Here is a 19,308-nt window from a genome sequence, read left to right as displayed (position 1 = left end):
GGACAGTCGCTGCTAGAAAACGCAAGTGTTTCATTATTGACTTACCATCCAGAAACATTTTGCTACATTCTTCTTGGTTGTGTAGGAGGCTACAATTCTACTTTTCAAAACTTCGCAGTTGTATAATTGTGCATCTGTTTGCAGCCATTTTCAAGTGCGAGTGTAAATGTTGAGTCGGGGGCGTGGCCAGCAGCTCATGTTGATTCAAATAGAGGCTCGAAAGCAGGTCATTCTGAAAATATATCCAAATATGCAGAACTAAGCAGACTGAAATCTAAATCTATTTATTTTTATCAAAAAATTTAATGAGCATGTTTTGTATAGGCCTAGCCTCACCTTTACAAATACATGTGTAAACCCATCTCTGTGCTTTTTTTTTTAAATGAAATTTGAGTGTCCCCTTGTTGTAGGCCTCTGAGTCTGAACAGATGATGACATTTGATCCATACAAATGTCCAGATTCCACATCGTGACGATCACGGCCTTTTGGCTGCATCAGTCAAGAACTATATTAACAATGGAGCTCAGTCTTTATGGGAAGCTCCCGTGGATTTCTGAATGGCCACCACATACCCGTTCCAAAACCAAACACTAGCTCGTCACATAGGCTCAACCGGTGATTATAGCCATAACAAAGAGGCTTTAGCCGGAGACGCGTAGCATTAGCGCTAAAATTTCTCAGTGGAAATAAGGGGGGAAATGAGCAAAGTACTTGAGGAAATTGTAAACTTTGCTTATCAGACTTTGTGATGGATTGCTGATGTCCCAAACAAAGTGGATTCTTTCTCGTTCCAGTGGTTTGTACAGAGAGCATTTCATGCATTGCTAATGCACCGAGATGTAATCTAAAACGACCCAGGGCAACTCGGATCTAACTGTTGTACTTAAATTTAGATATTCCAGCCTGTTGGTACACTGACCTCAACACACATTCATGGATACACATGCGCTTGCCCGCTGTTCGCCATCTCAAGCTGTTTTATAGATCCCATCAGGGTGGTAAAGTCCTCCCAGCTGCTCTCGGCTTGTATCCTCTTGCTCAGCTTCCCTCCTGTTAATCCATCATCTCTCTCCGTGCGTGTTTCTCGGTCTGCATTGCTCACTTTGTGAAACGTAAAGCCTCCCTCTCCAAATATTTCCCTTAAGCTGAGGTTTCAGAGTTCTGTTATGCCAGGCAAAAATTGCGCGGTCCCCATGGTGCAATCTGAAGGCTTTGACATATCTGACCTCCACACCAGGCCAGGCACCTTCCTCCTTCAGTTCTGAAAATGGTCTCCATTATTTCTTTATACGAGTTCAGCTGTTTGTGCATCTGCTAGGCACCACATATTCAACACTTTCTCTTTTATTTTATGGTCTGAGTTGAAGCTCGTTTATAAATGAACAATTTTCAGTACGACACACGAATCCAAAGATATTATTTATGTTTTAAGTTAAATAAAGTAGCTTCCTACCTGTCTGATACTAAGAAACTCTCTTCACCATCTGTGGAGAGGACAGAAGATAAAATCAGTGATCTCACCGCTCCGTCCTTTCAGACATGCCTGTAGTCCAAGACAGCTGATCCTCTTGTCAGAATCGTTTATTTTTTCCCCCATCATCTCTTTATCAGTCATCGTTGGATCTACTGTAAAGATATCAGAATCCGTCTTCAATTTATCAACGGTATCGCCTCATAGCCTGAGTCTAAGTGTATTAAATATGAAAGATGATAATAAACATCCAGGATGAAAAGCAGATGTTCCTCAGCAGTTTGGTGTTAGAAACTGGAGGTAAGATGTAAGCTGATCAGACCTAGCAGCATGACCACCTGCCTGATGGAGAGTTGCGACTAAAGCATCCCTGATTTGCCATTAAATGAACTCCACCAATACCTGAAGGTGTGCTGCAGTATCTGACATGCTTTGGTAGGTGGTACGTGTCAAAATAACCTCCACATGTGAAGTTTTATCATAATTTAACAAAACTTTTTATTCTAAAAATGAAAAGAAGAAACTTTGAAATTTAGGGCGCAGTTGGGAATGACTGTAGGGTGGCAGACATTATGTTCATAACGCTTTACATCCTACATTTGTTCAAGCTTTCTCTGAACAAATGTTTCAGACGAAGCTTGTGGAGAGTTTTATTTATTCAAAACTGTGATTCAGGGACAGTTTTTTTTTTTTTTTTTTACCTACTACAATACAAAAGAAGTCCACATATTCAAACAAACATGCCTTAAATTTACACACCTCACAAAGAGAGAGTTGATTAAAGAATTCAGTCCAGTTTTTAAAGAAAATTCCTGGGATAAATTAAGGAAATATGACTTATTATAATTGCTACATATAGGTTGCAGTAGGGCCAAGTCGAGAGTAAATATGAGTTTTTAATTCTAAGTGTATAGCACTGTTATATACATGACTACACAGAGATCATCTATAGGAAGGCCTGTGGGGAGTCTATTTGAGCTGCAGTGTGAAACTTTTATTCAAATTTATACAAAAGGTGCTTTTAGTTCATTGTTCTTCTACATGTTCATTTTCTAAAAATTATCAAAGCAAAAGAATAGAGGGTATATTATGGCTTCTAAACAAATCTAGCTGCATATAATTAGTATTTGTGATTTTCATATTTTGTATCTTTCAGGCAACAAGGGAAACACTTAGCCACCACTGTGGACTTCTGGGAGAAGCCATCTACAAGGAAAATGACTTTGCTCTCATTATTGACGGGAAGACTCTTAAATACGCCCTAACGTTCGGAGTGCGTCAATACTTCCTGGATCTGGCCTTGTCCTGTAAAGCAGTCATTTGTTGCAGGTAAAATTTACTCCTGAGGGAAAAAAATAAGCCTGGAATACAAGTGAACATTTGAAACATTCCAACAAGCCATCAGTTTTGATCCGAGTCAGACATAGGATCCGGAAATATTTCTCTAAATGAAATCACAATTCCCAAATTGATGACAGCAGAACCTGCACACATAAAGACAAATTAAACTTGGAGTACTAATAATTCTACTTCTCTATTCTTATCAAAACCGTATAACACTAATAAATAAAATTGGCAATGAAAAGATACTCCAGTTCTTTGCCACTGTAGGAAGTACTTATGTGCTTAAGCGCCTGTGACGGGCTACCAGGCCAGAAATCAGCAGCATGTTCTCAGAGTACCTTATTACCTTTGCACTGTGTACATGATCTCAAATTTTTATTTTTCTTCCCCCTCCAACTGTGTTTGCCTTGGGTACACACAAAGATACACCAGGGAAGGAAAAATTCTCCATAAACCTCAGAAAATAAGCTTTCGCAGCTTAAAACCCTTTAAAGACAGATATGACATTTATTTGCCCTGCCATTTGTTCACAAAGAGGGATCTTCCATGTTTTTTAGGCTTGCAAATGTAAAATGTTTCAGATGTGAGCAGTCTATGTCTTTGTTTTAATTTACTTTGCTTTTATGACCTAGTTATTAATTAACTGAAAACAAATCTGAAATGACATCTAGTGAATAATCTAAGTTGATATTAAATACAAACTATGTGTGAAATATGTCTAAATCAAAGTTGGCTGTGCTGATTATGCTTTTAATGGGTTGAAGGAAACTGCACACTCTTGTACTGGATAGATTTTTACTAGAGGTCAGGTGTCAACACAGCAACAGTAAATATACTCTGACTCCTTCTACTTGGACTCCAGTCAAATAACATAAAAATCTCTAATGGGTGGAGTATATTACTTCATATGGAGCTGTGGACAGATCTTTCTCTCCCTGGATGCATGAAGTGTCAGCAGCCGGCTCGCCTGGCACGGTGAAGCTCAAATGGAAAAATACGCTTGCAGGTTTGCTCCCCGATGCCCTTGCGTTCTTCACACTAAACATGCAACAGGTAATAACTGTCTGAGCACCAAGTCAATAAATAACGTTCTCCACTGACTTTAACTGTTGGAAAGGCATGTGCTATTCGATTTCTTGTTATAATGTGAATTCTTTGAAGTTGCGCATTTCCCTTTGCAGAAATTGTGCTTTGCCGCTATCCGTGTGCCCTTTGTCCTTTTCTGTGTCTGCAGAAGAGATTTAGTGCCCGAGTTTGGTTTTTAAGTTTTTTTGCTGATGCAAATGTATCAAGCCGTCTGGATATAAGCTGAAAATATTGCAGAATTTGCAATGCTGCACCCAACTAATACAAATTTTAGCTAATTCCAGTTCCTCCGCCAAAGCTATGAAAAGCTACAAATACGTTTCTCCTAATTTTACTCCCATTTAATCCTTTACCCAAACATATATGGCTTTTTTTTTTTGCACTGCTCAAAGTCCACTACAAAATAAAAAAAAATATGTTATACAATAAAAACATGACTTCTTTTGAACTTGCTAAAATCATGCATTGCGTAATACAAGCGTCACTGGTTTCTTTCAGAGTGTCTCCTCTTCAGAAGTCGGAGGTGGTTGAAATGGTGAAGAAACAAGTGAAGGTGATCACATTGGCCATCGGGGACGGAGCTAACGACGTAGGAATGATCCAGTCAGCTCATGTCGGAGTGGGAATCTCTGGCAACGAGGGTTTGCAGGCGGCAAACTCTTCTGACTACTCTATTGCCCAGGTGAGCGCAATAGCATGCTCTTTCATGAGGAAAGAGGAAGTATTTTCAAGTTTTCTTCACATAAAAAGTGGTTAAACTGAAGGATAAAGACGTGTTTAAGACCTGAATAGTGTGCCATGAAAAATAATGCTGACTCTTTAAAATGTGTTTGTGCCAAAATGGCAAACATCACCTATAGGAATACACCTGAACTAAAATAAACAATAAACATCTACTTTGTTTTCTTAGTTTATCAGCAGGGTATAGTGATACATTTCTGTCGTTTCTGCCACTGCCTTCTCGCGTGTTTTGTGTAAGTGATAGGATTGCACATTGTTCTGAATAACAATAGGTGATCTAGCTGAATGAGCTGGGGCTTAACATTGAAGTAGAAACACCTGTAAAACAGGCGCCCGGTGACATCAAATTCCCAACAAAGCTCCACGAAAACGGATTCTGGCAAAATGTTGTGTAAATACCTGCTTGCGTCCTGGTAACCAGCTCGTCTGGAACACTCCTTCGATATGCGATATGTGTAAGCAACAAAAGCCGGGGAGCTCCTGATTCACCGCCTCGATGTACGGCGCATCGTGTTTCTGTTGACGCTAAGAGGCCTTCGAGGATGAGAAGCCAACAGTACATCCTCTGTACTTCAGCATGCAATTACATTTCAAGAGGCCTTTGATCCACATGTCATGTGGAGAGTGTGTCCTTCAAAACCCAGTGGTCTAATAATCCATTTAGGTTTTTCCCCCTGCTTTAAATTAAATTGCACCTTCAGACCTCAACTGGTATTTTACTGCTATATGCACATTAACTGTAATTTGCTGAGTTCAAACCAGAATCATTCTTAGAAAATCACACAGCTTGTTATTTTCATCCCTCTACATGAATTAAACGATCATGAAGAGAATTGGATGAGCTCCTTTCTGCTGGAGATTCAGTTTCTCGCTCCTATAGAAGTCAAGTTTGCTTGCCGAGTCGGTTTCAGGATTAAAAATATTTGGGTCATCATGGCACCTCTGCTGTCCGTCTACGGGTGTATTCAACTTGTTTTTTTGGTCACGCTAGCTGGAGACCACTACTATTTTACAGATAGTTCTTTGATGATGCTGAAAAAGAAGTCAGCAGACCCCCCAGAGAAATAATATGTTTGGGAACGTTGAGTAAAAGCACCACAAGTTTTCTGTATGAAAAAAAAAATTAAACAAATACATAACATGATGTAATTGCTTTGATTTTTAACGTTGCACATATGGATTCTTATAGTAATCATTTAAGCATGAAACAATAAATTTAACAGCGCTTTTGAGGTGCTAATGAAGAAGAATATTATATTTTTATGTTGTTCTGCTCTTTCTTCTGTTAAATTGTAAATTGTCTTAAATATAAAAAAAACAAAAGTTTTAGGTCTGGTAATACATAAAATTCTTAAATGGAAAGTGCACAGCAACTTCCATTTAAGACTTTCCCTACAGTTTCTGCTATTGATGCAGTGTCTCTGTAAATCAGTGCTACTTTATACCTGGATTAAGGCCTACTCTCTATCGAATAATCTTAATTTCCCTGCAGGCCAGCTTTCACTGAGTTTTTATTCATTTTTGCCTTTCTTTATTTGTTTTATTGTGCAGATAAGTCCATAATTTGAAAATTTAACATAAGCTCTAAATAATAGCATAACCACAAAGCCACTGAAGTATAATGCACAGCTTTTGGAGACCAATACCCCTATACGAACCTCGCTAATTGCTGCAATTTAAAGCTTGGCCCTGCAGTCTGTGACTGGTCTTTTCTGGAATGTGTTAGTGAGGGATTTGGCCAAAATCTTATACTGGTCCTTCAGATTTCTGCTGGGAAAAAAAAGACTAAACACTTGCTTTAATCTTAAAGTACATTTAGCTGCTTCAGTGTTCCAGCTATGATCTCTAATTATGAAGAACGATTAGAGCTGTGCTGCACTCAGGCTTCCGCTCTTCATTCATCATGTCGTTGCCCTCCATTTACTCCCTCCCACACAGTTCAAATACTTGAAGAATCTGCTGCTCGTCCACGGAGCCTGGAATTACAACCGTGTAGCCAAATGCATCCTGTACTGCTTCTACAAGAACATTGTACTCTACATTATTGAGGTAAGTCGAACAAAGTCTCTCCATACTAAAAATGACGCAAAGAATCCGACGGCTGTAAAAACGTATTGACCAAATAACATAAAAGAAAATGTTCCCTGGTTATTTTCAGTGATAAATGAATATCCTGAGCTAACAGAATGCATAAACTCTTTCAAGACACCACTGTTGGCACTTACAGTAGTTACATTTGCTGTTCAAGGTGGACCTGAGTTACTACAATCAGCGAACAGTTTGTGAACCTGCTCACTTCATCAGGAGCTACGACAGGCTGACCACCATGTTGTCAGTAGACGGGCTTTAGATAGATTTTCATGTTAGCCCCTGCCTCTGTTATTCTGTGTGTGATAAGTTTGATTGCATTTGACAGAAACCAGACTCAGTGCAGATAGCTGCTTCAGAGCTATCACTAAGAGTGACCAGACTGGCTAAGTAGCTGCTATCAGCAGTAGCAGTCCGTATCGCCACCAGTGTTCAGATGTTCTTATCCGTTTTTTTATTTATTGTGTCTTTTCAGAGATTCCAACCTGGATGCTACTGAGAGTTTCATCACACAGTCTCACTCAGATAGATGCAACAAAACAATATTGAATGTTTTATTTGCATAACTATAGGTTTAACCTTGGATTTTCAGTCTTAAAGGGGTCTACTATTTTGCAGGTTGCTCCTTTATGGTCCTTTAACCTACATAACAGTTAGAGGTATATTGAATTCTTCTATTTTTACACTTAAATTGCTCATTAATACCCAATGTAGGCCAGTTACATTAATGAATTTTGCAGGACAATAAATTGTCCCAGTAATTATTACAATAAACAATGTTATCCTGAGACTATTTTCAACTAATATGACAATAGAAATGCCATATTAATGCAAGTACATCCTCTCAAAGAGCAAAAAGCATTTTCTGAAGAATGTGTAACTCTGAATTTGAAAACATTTTAATATTTTAAATAAGCAAACAAAATAGCCAACACAGCAATAATTAAAATGGGTTATGAGAATTTGATAAACAAAATGTAATTTAAAAAAAAGTAATAGTCATTCACCTTAGGCGGAGAAAATAGGCAAAAGTGGCAGGTAGTTCAAACTAACTACTTTGTACTGTGTGTCAAATGCTTGCAGCGTTTCTCCAAATGGCAGTTTTCCAGCAATATTAAATGAGAACATCTCTTCATCACTGTTGTCCAAATGGAAATCATCTGTCTCGTTTTAATTTATCATGCAATTAATTGATTTATTGCTTGTTACTTACAGGTTTAGCCAAATGGTTACCAATGTTAATTCTACCTTTTACAGTTCTTATTGGAGCACTACACTCATTACAAATGTTTTGATAACCTTCCAAAATAAATAGATATAAACATAACTATCCTTGACACAACTTAAAATCTGACAGTTATGACATGCCTTATTTTTTATTTCCTATATAAAAAAATTACTTACTTTTACCAGATGCAGAAAATCTGCCCCAAAACAAAACCTGAGCCACCTCCATGTTTCCACATTTGAGGCTCTTTGAAAGCTTAATTTCAGTTTCTATAAACATACTGCAGCGTTGATGTAGCTGGCCAAAAATAAATTAGTCCAAGGGATTTTCTCCCAGAAACTTTGGCACCTGTCAGCATTCATTTTGTAAGATTCCAGTTTGGCCCTTTTATGGAGGGCAGTCGTCAATACTGGAAGCCCCTAGGTCTTGTCCAATGGAGTTCATGATGCTTCGCACTTGCACAAACGTACAACAAGAAAATTACGCACATTGACGTTGGGGTTCAGCTTGAATGGTTGGACTGGTCATCTGGGCTCTTTTTCTATCAACCTCAGGTTGCATTTCCTCTTGTATCCACATCGTGGCATGTTGGGCACATTCCTATAAAACACATTGTTTTTGGAAAACAGTGGAAACAGTTGTTATTCTGCCTGTGCTCATCAGACATCTCTTGCCTTGGCTTTCTCTAATCTGTGTTTCAGTGTGACGCACACAATAACAATCTATCCAGCTGCATGTCTGTTCCCTTTAAACCGGCTGGATGGCACCTGAAAAGTAAGATGCCATGTATGAGAAAATGTATTTAACTTCCAGTTCGGATCCAGAAAATGCTTCTTCATTTGAAATATAGTCAGTGGAAAACATTAAAACATAGGTAAGATTAACAAACACAGAATAAAATGAAAGTATGTTGCAACATTTTCTGCTGTCGTTGTGGATGAAAAGCAGACATTAAACACTGTTTAAAATATGAGCACTGTTTTTCTTTCGTTGACATTTTCTGACCTCGGGTGGCTTTCAAGTTTATTTGCCATGAAAAATCAGTCGGCTACCTAAGACATTCCAGTGTGCGACTTGAAGAAAGAGTCTACAAGTGCATTTTTGTTTCCATTACATCTGCTCGACCACACTGCCCTTTTCAGGATCAGGTTAAGTTGAAGTTACACACACAAATCCAAGGGAAAATTAAATTTTAGACTAACTTGATTATACGAACCCTTACATTTGACATTTCATTCTTTCCCGAAAATTGAATTACTTTCACCTGTTGCTTTTTATCACCAAGTATTTCACATTCTATTGTAAGGGACTAAATAAAGGACACTTTCCAGAAGTGAATGATATATAATCAAGACACAATATCTTTGTTCTTTTTTGTATTTGCTGTTTGAAATTCACCAGGTTGCATGTCAGTGATTTTACCAAAATTTTAATCTACCATCTAGAGTCTGAGCTCACTTTTTGTGACCCTCTAGACATATTAGCTTCTTCCCCTGACTCAGCATGTGTTTAGGGGTCTGAAGCAGATAATGAGACATTTCTCCAGTCTTTCACTGGTTCAGTATTTCCAGTGTTTGAACAAAAAAGCCCACCTTCAGCTCCAGGGTATGATTTAAAGCTACGTTTGTTGCACTAGTGGGTTTACGTTTGAGCACTCATCTTTATTCTGTTCAACTGTAAGGCTGGTTTGCAAGAAGAGAATTGGCTGCTAATAGAAATTTTGACATTCTGTTCTCCACATCATTGTCCTATACACTGATTTGTACAATATGAATACTAGAGACTCAATGGTTAGATCTCTTTCATCTGCCTCTCTATCCCCAAACTCTTTGATTCTTTAGAAAAGCCCTTCTGTTGCTTTATTGTGAGAGACTTGAACATGGGTGCAAACCCTTGGAGCAGTTAATGATTCTGTCAGTCATTATGGGGTTTATTATAAGTGCATAAGACTGTCTCTTAACTGCATGGTCGAGCAGTACAACTATCTCAAAGTTTCTTTTGGCTTCAATGATTCTGTTGCATGGAAGTCCAAACCTCAATGATTTTTTTTACAAATCAACTTTGTATTTTTTTTTTTTCTAAAAAGGGCATTTTTATTTCCTCAACTGAGCCTACGTAGAAGCACCATTCAAAACACTTACAAGTCTTTGTGGTTAGGTCTCGTAGCTTTGCTGATCTGGACACTGAAATATTTCCCCATTCTTTTTTGCTTAATAGCTTAAGCTTCTTCAGACTGGATGGATGGGATGGTTTTGAGTCTTGCCATGAATTCTTAGTTAAAGTCTTGGGTGAATAGTTTTATATTTTATTGCTTTTTTTAAACATCTGTACCACATTCTCCCTGTCCTGTCTGGTATGTTCCTTAGCCTCCTCGATGCCATTTCTCCACCAATGTTCTCTAATAAACCTCACTGCTCATCTGTAATGAGATTAAAATAAACACAAGTAAATTCTATTTACTGGGACAATTGGTTACACTGTTATAGGTGTGTCAAAGTAAAATGGGCAGAACAAAAATGCAATCCTCAGTTATTGGATTTTTGTTTGTGAAATAATCTTTAAAAACACATTTTCGTTCCACTTCATAATTATGCATTACTTGGTTGCTCTTACGCATAAAATCCTGAGAGATCACATTAAAGTCTATCGTTGTAGGATGGCAAAAAAGAAAAAAAAAGTTCAGTGAATCTGACCATCTTTGTGCAAGGCCTTGCTTTTCTTAAACAAAATGGTTTAAAGAAACCTTGAGTTTAATTCCCAAGTTTGACTTTGGAACAAGTTACAATTGGATAAAGACCAGCAATGAAAAGACTTGAATTTACTCACTTTAATGCTGGGAAGCCTTTGTGAGAGAATCCATAGCAACTCTATTGAAATGCGCAATCTTTGTAGCTTCTGGTGTTTGATTGACATAACGTTGGGCGCTACATGGGGACCTGATGGACGAGTGATGCATATGAGGCAATTATAAAACTCTCATTCGATCAAGCTCACTGTGATTCAGGAATGTTCAGAGTAAAAGAGTAAAATCTTACTGACCATTTGGACTGAATTTAATACTTAAAGGCCGAGCTTGGCATTGTAATACAACCTCTGTTTGGAGCTTCACATATTTTCAGCATATTTATCAGCTCCCTTTTTGTCATCCGCTTTATACTTTGCTTGCTTTGTGAATGAATTCAATTAGCAATCCCGCAGAGCCAAACTTAAGAGTATCCAGACTCGCACTATTGGGGACAAATGTCACTCCCACCCAGCCTCTTCCTGACCGAGGCCCTTATACAACTCTACAGCACTGTGGAGCAACCTTGGAATCAGTGATTTTTCATTTGCTGATGAATATGCAAGTCTCTTTAGTCTCTCGTCTACCCCCTTTTTTTGTTCCCCCTCCAGCTCCCGCTTTTGCTCCAACAATGTTTTCATGATGTGCAGTGAGGGAGAGAGGCCAGCCACACCCCTTCACTGAGTGGCACTCAATGAGGGGAAGAAAAAAGGGAAGTAAAATCCTGCCTGGTACTTCCCCTAATGAGCAAATCAATGCATCTGTCCCTCAAGAGATGGGAGAGTGAGAAAGAGAGCGAAGCCATTGGAACATGGAGGACGAGGCCAAAACACTCGCACAGAAGCAGCAACCCCACCATGTGAATAGGAGGCTTTTTTAACTTAGCACAACAATGTATCGGCCCAGAGGCTCTTATTGAGCAGATCTGTAATTAATTCAGCAGTTTGACCTACCCACAAGCCGCTCCGTACCAACCCTTGAGCCATCCTAATAGTTGAACCTGCCTCATGACTTGAGCTTCATCCATACCTTGCATAACTCCTAGCAACGGCGTCTGAATGCAATTCTAAACAAGCCGAGATCCAAAACATCTGAGGTTGTGGTTCTATTGTCTTTGCATTCATAGCCATCTGGTTCCATTTTCATCTGAACATCCCACATGATTTAACAGGCTGCTCATGAAAAAAAGAAAAAAAATCATCATGATAGAGTGGACCTGACAGAGGATCGGTCATTGGTGGGTGTGACTGAAGCTGAAAGGTGAGGTGCAGGATCCTGGCACACAGGGAAAGTTGGGATTTATCGGCTGGCCCCCCACTATTTGTTGTCATGCATATGCTAACCCGATGTAATGGGAAAAACCAGCAGGCAGACTGGTATTGGTCGTGTAGATACTGGCAGCAGCGGCGGGCGGGGCCGTCAAACAAGCTTTGTCCCGATGTGAGAATTTGTAGCAGTTCATGCCTTCATAATGACGTTAAATGAAGCGAGGAAATTCCTGGTAGGCCATGGCCAAAACACAGCTTCCCTTATGTTCTCTTGACAGTTTTGGCAGCAGCTAAAGCCTGTCCTGGATCACCAATTGTCAAACTTCAACACTGAGGTGCAGTTTCTGATCATAGCTTCCATGGGTTGTCAGTTTCACTTCATGGTGTTTCTGATACATCGGCTTTGAACCGATAGATTTATATTCAGAATGCATAATTTTTGTCCTAGTTTTCTACACCTTATTTTTTAAACTTTTTTAGAGGTTATCATGAGTTTTATTTCCGCACAACAGATGGTTTGCATTATATTTGTCTACTTCATTCAGATTACCTAAGTGGCTTAAGCAGCGCAGCAAACCTCATCTGTCACCCACATGTTGTCAGGTAGAGCAGCGGGTTTAGAGGTAAACCTGCGGTGAATACAGTGAACCGTTTCCATTGAAGGGATGAAGGTTTTTTTTTTTTCCTCTCTCTCATTGGCCCCATTTTACTTAATTAAGAAATTTGGCACGTCCAACCAATGATATGCTGATCCCAGGTCAGCAGTTCAAACTACCCCACCTTGACTTACTTATTTATTCAGATTTTGCAAGATTTAATTCCTAAAGCGAAAGTCATTACAAGAAGAAGTTTGGCACACAGCGTTATTTATGCAATGTTTAGCTCACAACAGTGAATCTATCTATACTGTATTTTCTTGTAGATTTGTTTTGTGTTTTTTTTTTTTTTTTGCTTGTGATCTAGCTCATTTTTATTAACTCCTGTATGCTCAACACCACCTTTTAAGGTGTACATCACAGTTACAAATTACAGTACATCACATAGGTAGGCAAGGTATAAATTGGGGTTTATTCTGTTATTAATGGAAAACATTCATTTATAATCTTGTTCATAAATTATTAGTTTTCTAGCTTTAGAGGACAGCACCAGTAGAGAGTTTTGTGAATGTTTTTGGACAACAGAACATAAATTTCATCTATTGTTATTTAACTTTTCTGCCTTTTAATGTGATTTTTTTTTTTTACATATATTAAATATATATATATATATATTTTTTTTTTTTACACAGATCTGGTTTGCGTTCGTCAATGGCTTCTCTGGACAGATTCTCTTTGAACGCTGGTGTATCGGCTTGTATAATGTGGTGAGTGTTGGGAATATTTATTCTCTGAAGAGACCACTTTGCACCTCCACCCGATCCCCTCTTTTGACACCAAACAGTTTAGCTCTGGTACCCTAGAAGTGATTCTTTTTTTGCCAGAGTGTGGCATTTACATCCTGAAAAATTTCTTTGTTATTTATGACCAGATGTCAAGCCTATACTCCCTCTGTGCCCCAAGCTATGCACTGAATGTGAAAGAATAACAGCTTTGCTCGCGCAATAGAGGGTAGTTATCTAGAGTGGCCACGTTTGAATGATAAAAAGAATAGGAAGAGTGGAGCGGCAAGTGAGCTGATTTTGGGAATCCCACAGGGCACAATAACATGACCACTCCTAATGAGCTCATATTTCATATTTGTCATAAATTAAGCAGAGGGGGTGGGGAAAAAAGTGTGCTTGTTAATTTTACAATAAAACTTCAACTTAGCTCTGTTCAAAATGAGAAATATTCCTCAAATATGGAAACAATTTGCAGCAGGGCCTGTCAGTTGATGAGGACAGCTCAACAGTGCTGCCTCTTTAATCAGTTATATAATAAACCACCATTCCATATTACCAGCGGTGTTTGAATGAGTGGGGTTATAGTTAAGTTTTTTCATTCTTAAAGACTTGGGGAATTCTTTTGGCTGTGTGGGAGTCTGTTGGAGGCAGCGGTCTGAATCCACCCTTCAATAGAGAAGTCCTTTAGGGCTTGGCTGTGAATAAGAAAGAGAACCCAATGGAGCATGTCCTGTGTCCTGCCAGTCCAGCCAAATCCCGCTCCAGATGGGTCTGCAGGGATCGCACACCAACTGGCCACTAAGCCCTCTCGGCTACACACAATGCCAGCGCTTCTCTCCCAGCAGCTGCTACATGCAGCATTACAACATCTCTAAGAAATTACACTTAAGCCAGACTTAAATACCTGCCTCTTGGTCCAGAACCTGGCAGATGTTTATTGGGAGATGGGTTTTGCATATGAACGGACTGAAAGTGTGACCAATCAAAACAAACCCCCAAAGGGTTCAAGGTCAGTGGTCCTCAATAATCAGACTTAAGTGTAGCGCAATTGGAGAACAGACTGAAACAAATTTCCAGCAAATTAAAGCATATGGAGGTATTGGGAATGATCAGAATAGGCATCTGTGATTAGTTAAAAACAGACATGAGATTTACAGCAGAAATGCACCAATCAGAACTTTGTGCAGTGACCTGAACTGCAAAAAGTTATTAAAAAAAAAAACCAGCATTGAGGATATTTTTTTAAAATAAAATGTTGACATTAGGAGCCGAGGCAGTTTCGTGCCACATGTGTGAGAGCAATCACGGTACATCAAACATCAAATTATTAATTTGTTGTTTTTGTCCTCTTAACATTTTATATCAGATGTTTCATCACTTTGGTAAATGTTCCATGTTGGTGTAGCTGAAACATGATATTTTTGTGTGTGTTGCTTTTTTCTTGATGTAGCTCTTTACTGCCTTACCCCCTCTTACTTTGGGGATATTTGAGCGCTCCTGCAGGAAAGAGAATATGCTAAAATACCCAGAGCTCTACAAAACCTCGCAGAATGCAATGGGCTTCAACACCAAGGTAAGACAAAACTCTAACAAATTATTTGCTTGTGAATATGTTTATAGAATTTGCATTATCTCTTATATCCATCATTCTTTTTCCCACTTTATTTCACAACCTGCCCATTTGATAGGAAATGACCAGATCAATCCAGACATTGGAGGATTTTTATTTGTAATATTCTTTAAAACCAAACTTATGCTAAGAAGAAAAAAAAGAAAAAACTTTCATTTGCCAAGGTTGAAAACGAATGTTTTGTTACATACATGCAAAGGCCAAACTTTCCTGATCTTGAAACCAGCTGTCACCACATTAATGAAAGGCGATGTTTCTGTTGTTGCTCTGAAGGATTTATCGCCTCTCTCAGTGACCTGGCAGCTGTAGCTCGTGGATCTCCGCTCAGTGTCTGGTTTGGCGAGGCTTGACCTATTCTGTCTGGTTGTGGGCGGTGTGGGGGGGCCTGTCCGTTAGCTTTCCCCTGCTGGGTAATAAAGTTGTCTCCTCTTTTCTTCATGCCCAGCCACAGACCACTGGACCTTCCTCACAGGCGTGGTGACCTGGTTAGCTGCACATGGAGGTGGATTAAAAGGAGGATTGGCCATGGTGGTCTGGGGCATGGAAGGTCAGATGTGTTTTGGGTTGGAACTGAAAGGGAGAGCAAGGAAGAAAATTGGGAGCATGTAGCCATTATATAACAAGGATTTGTTGCGGAAAATTAAGCAATTTGTTTAAGGAAGAGAGTCGTATGTTTGGAGGCCAGGCCTATCCGATCACATTTAAACCAGACAGGAGCGAACAATATGCATCAGTTTCTGTCCAAAACTCCTCTTTCATTTTAAGGACTAAAGCAAATTATTTAATTAGTTATTTCTAAACATGGTAATCATATTTTAGCTGTTTATTTGACCCTTTCTGCATGGCCAGGAATTGTTATACAAATATGTTCCTAAGATAGATATTTGTTAATCTGCTTATTGTTTATTCATTTATAAAAACTGTTACATTTTAGTTAATTTAATTTATTTTTTTAGGTATCACATTTTATATATTGTTTTAGATTCTGCTTATTCAGATTTTTGTTTATGTATTTAAGTTTTCATCAAATTCTATTCAATTTAGTTTGAGTTTTTAAATTAAATTTTATTAATTGTTCCAAGTATTAAATTCTATGTATGGATTTTTATTTTACATTTACTGATGCATTTAAAGAAATCTAAAATGTTACAGTAAAGAATGACATGGGTCAATAAAGCCCCCTTAAAATAATTGGTTTGTGACCATCTTGAATGAAAGCACACATGCTGAACACAAGACTGGGCAGAGCTACATTACCACACAGCTAAAGGGTTTCTCATATGAATCCTGCTCTCAGATGGATTTTCCCTTGATTAAACCTTTTGGGATGTTTCATGAAGTTTTCTTATGCTAGAAAAGAATCCCAGACGTATTCCTCCTGATGCTTTGAGGCAACGAACCTAAATTTTGTTTGGGCCACATTTTCCAAGACCCATAAATGATGACTCGGTCAGGTCAGCAAGTTGTTTTTGCTGGCTTGTCCACTCTCTTCCAGAGATATTTTCCTTGCAGCTGGCCCGAGGCGAGGCGAGAAAATCCATCAGGAATTTGGCCCCTCCGAAACCTGTCTTTCTGCGGGCCCCGGCTCTTTTGTACACAACAGATACTGTCTCTGTGAATTAAAGCTGTTTGTGTTGAGGTGTGAGCAGGGAGAGGTTCACGCTGGGAGTTTCAACTGTGTCACTCATTTACTTTTAAGAACGTAGTAGGCTCCCATGCAAACTATTAAATCACTTTGCAGCCCTAATAACCGCTGCAGTTTAACAACAACTACCACCTCGTTTACGGGGCTTTTCTTACTCTCTCGCCTCCTTACCTCATTTGTTCATAAAGAAACGGAAAAGAGAAGGCTGCTCTGGAAATATTTGGCTCCATATTAATTACTGCCTTTCATGTGTTTTGCTTTTTTTGGCCATTAAGGCTTCCACAAAGGGCCAGATTTTCCCAAGACAGAGCAGCCATTCATTCAGAGTGGATCCTAACCAACTCAAAGAGAAAACAAGAGCAAAAAGATATCCAGGTGGATTGATGGCTTAAAGGAAAGGATCCCACTGTGACAAATGATTATGAGAATTTATTGATTTCATTAGCATTCATTATTGCAGACGGAAACCTGGAGGCTCATTCTCCCTCCTGCAGTGACCATGATGGGATAACTGAGGGGGAACCTGATGGAGAGCTGAGCCTGTCAGTGGGAGGCTAATTGAGTAAAACATGTGATTGTAACATTAGTGATAATTTAATACGCATTTCAGCAAAGAGCCAGGGGAACGAGGGGGGGTGGGGTTTGCTTTTGGCCACCCTCGCTCTGTGGATTGGGTTTTGTGTACACAGTGGGAGCGTGAGCTAATCCAGGGTGGGGGTAGCTGTCATGAGACTTTGTTTGGCTGGCGGGAAGGTGATGAGGTTGTGCCACTGAGGTCACAGTATATTAACAAAGATCACATTAAGTGTTAGAACATTAAATATTTCCAGAAAACCATAAAATATTCACTTTTCGGGACGACATAAAAATGTCATGTTAAGTTTTCAAGACATATTTGCAAACATTTTTTTATGCTTTCAACTGTTCTTTTAGTAAGAGATAATTGATTAAATAGTCAAGTTATAAATGTATGCTTTTTTTTTCACCTTGCAAGAATAATACTTGTTGAACTTGTTCACATGCAAAAACTTAAGTTCCTTTTGTTTTCATTTGGCTTTTTGTATTGCAACACCATGGCGTACTGCAATGCAGAATTTTGACTTGGAAGGGCATTGAGAAATGGTTAAATTAAAAAGAATGAAAATCGGAGAAGCGTGACATGCATTTGTACATGCATGTGTAATAGAATCACCTTTCACCTTTCTCTCAAATTTCACTCAGTCATTGTAAGCCTTTGCGACTTACAGAAACTCAATGTTTATAGCTTTGTGCATCTTGAAGCTAAAATTGTTCCGTTATTTCTTAAAAAAACTCGGTTTGGATGTAGAGTTTCAAGTCTTGCCAGAAATTCTTATCTATATTTAACTCAAAGCCATTCCAACATATGGCATTAAAACATCTAACTGTGCTTTGAATTAAAACCGTTCCATTGTAGCTCTGGCAGTGTGTTCCCTGGTGTTCATGAACCTCAATGTTCTCTTATTTTCTCATACAAAACCTCTGGGAACTCGACAGAACGTCTATAGTTACACTGAGAATAAATTACACACAGGTGGACTCTGTTTACTAGTTGGGCAACTATCCATCCATCCATTTTCTTTACACCCTTGTCCCTCAGTGGGGTTGGGATGGTTGCTGCTGGTGCCTATCTCCAGCTAACGTTCCGGGCGAGAGGCGGGGTCACCCTGGACAGGTCGCCAGTCTATCGCAGGGCTAGTTAGGCAACAAATTTTATCTAAATAATGGGTGTACAAAACCTTTCAAATTTCATTTGCTGTTATGTGTATCCTGATTTGTCCTGTGTCATAAAATCCTTTAAGATATGGCGGTGACATGACACCACGTGGAAGTTTTAAAAGGAATAAATGCAGGCACTGCACTTTCTTGGCCATTGCGCTTGAAGGTGAAGCTAACAGCTAGCCTCCATAAGAACAAATCAACCACATGGTATTTACTTAAAATTGCTATTATGTTTGGTTTTAGAAATCGCTGTACTTGTACCAGATTAACTAAAAACGTTTCACCTTTTTCGTTCTTGGTACGTGTTTAACGCAGGAAAATCAAGTTTGGTGCATGACCTCCTGTCTCTATGTCCTACATACATGCAAAGGCCAAACTTTAGTTTAAAAGTTTAAAGTTTCATAGAGTAACACGCAAGTGTCTGTTTTTGATATTGGAGTTGCTATAAAATGATAGAAAATGATAAATTAAGGTGCCAAGAAAGTTTTCTGACAGGTCAGACAGTAACTGCTTAGAAACGTTTACCAGAACCTCAATTGAAAAATCCTAAAACAGTTTCTCTAATTTCTAAGCTTGAGCAATTTTCATGTCTCAGAAGGAACACCGGTGTCTGGGTGAGGAGGGGGAAAGAGGGCACAAGTGGGGAGATTTTTTTTCTTCTTCTTCTTTTTGGCCTCACAGATTTCACGGCTGTTTCATGCTACATGGCCCATTAGTGTTTTGTTTGGCCGAGTAGCTGCATTAATATAAATTTTAAAACAAGGTGGTTTTGGAGTGGGTGTATTGGTTTAGCCAGCTCTTCCAAGGTGTATACGTCTGCACAGACGGTGTTCCATAGCTCGATTTTCCAGGCTCTTGATAATTACCCAGAAAACAGTTTAATCTCTGTCCAGCCTGTCGGAC

At 39.0% G+C, this 19,308-nt stretch overlaps 1 protein-coding gene across 9 annotated transcripts in view; it reads left to right on the top strand.

The window, feature by feature from the left end:
- The window catches only part of atp8a1 (ATPase phospholipid transporting 8A1), a 101,055-nt gene that overhangs the window by 63,476 nt on the left and 18,271 nt on the right, over positions 1 to 19,308 (top strand). For all 9 annotated transcript variants that reach the window (XR_534658.2, XM_008420550.2, XM_008420549.2 and 6 more), the window contains 5 exons: positions 2,629 to 2,801; positions 4,401 to 4,584; positions 6,582 to 6,692; positions 13,298 to 13,372; positions 14,841 to 14,963. Coding sequence is in view for 8 of the 9 variants with exons in the window: in XM_008420550.2 (XP_008418772.1) it covers positions 2,629 to 2,801; positions 4,401 to 4,584; positions 6,582 to 6,692; positions 13,298 to 13,372; positions 14,841 to 14,963 (666 nt within the window). In the remaining variant the exon portion in view is untranslated. The remainder of the gene's footprint in view (positions 1 to 2,628; positions 2,802 to 4,400; positions 4,585 to 6,581; positions 6,693 to 13,297; positions 13,373 to 14,840; positions 14,964 to 19,308) is intronic.

This window comes from Poecilia reticulata, linkage group LG10 (assembly GCF_000633615.1).
Source record: "Poecilia reticulata strain Guanapo linkage group LG10, Guppy_female_1.0+MT, whole genome shotgun sequence".
NCBI lineage: Eukaryota > Metazoa > Chordata > Actinopteri > Cyprinodontiformes > Poeciliidae > Poecilia > Poecilia reticulata.
Note: the sequence above shows the minus strand (reverse complement) of the source record. Positions and strands in the feature narration are given on the sequence as shown.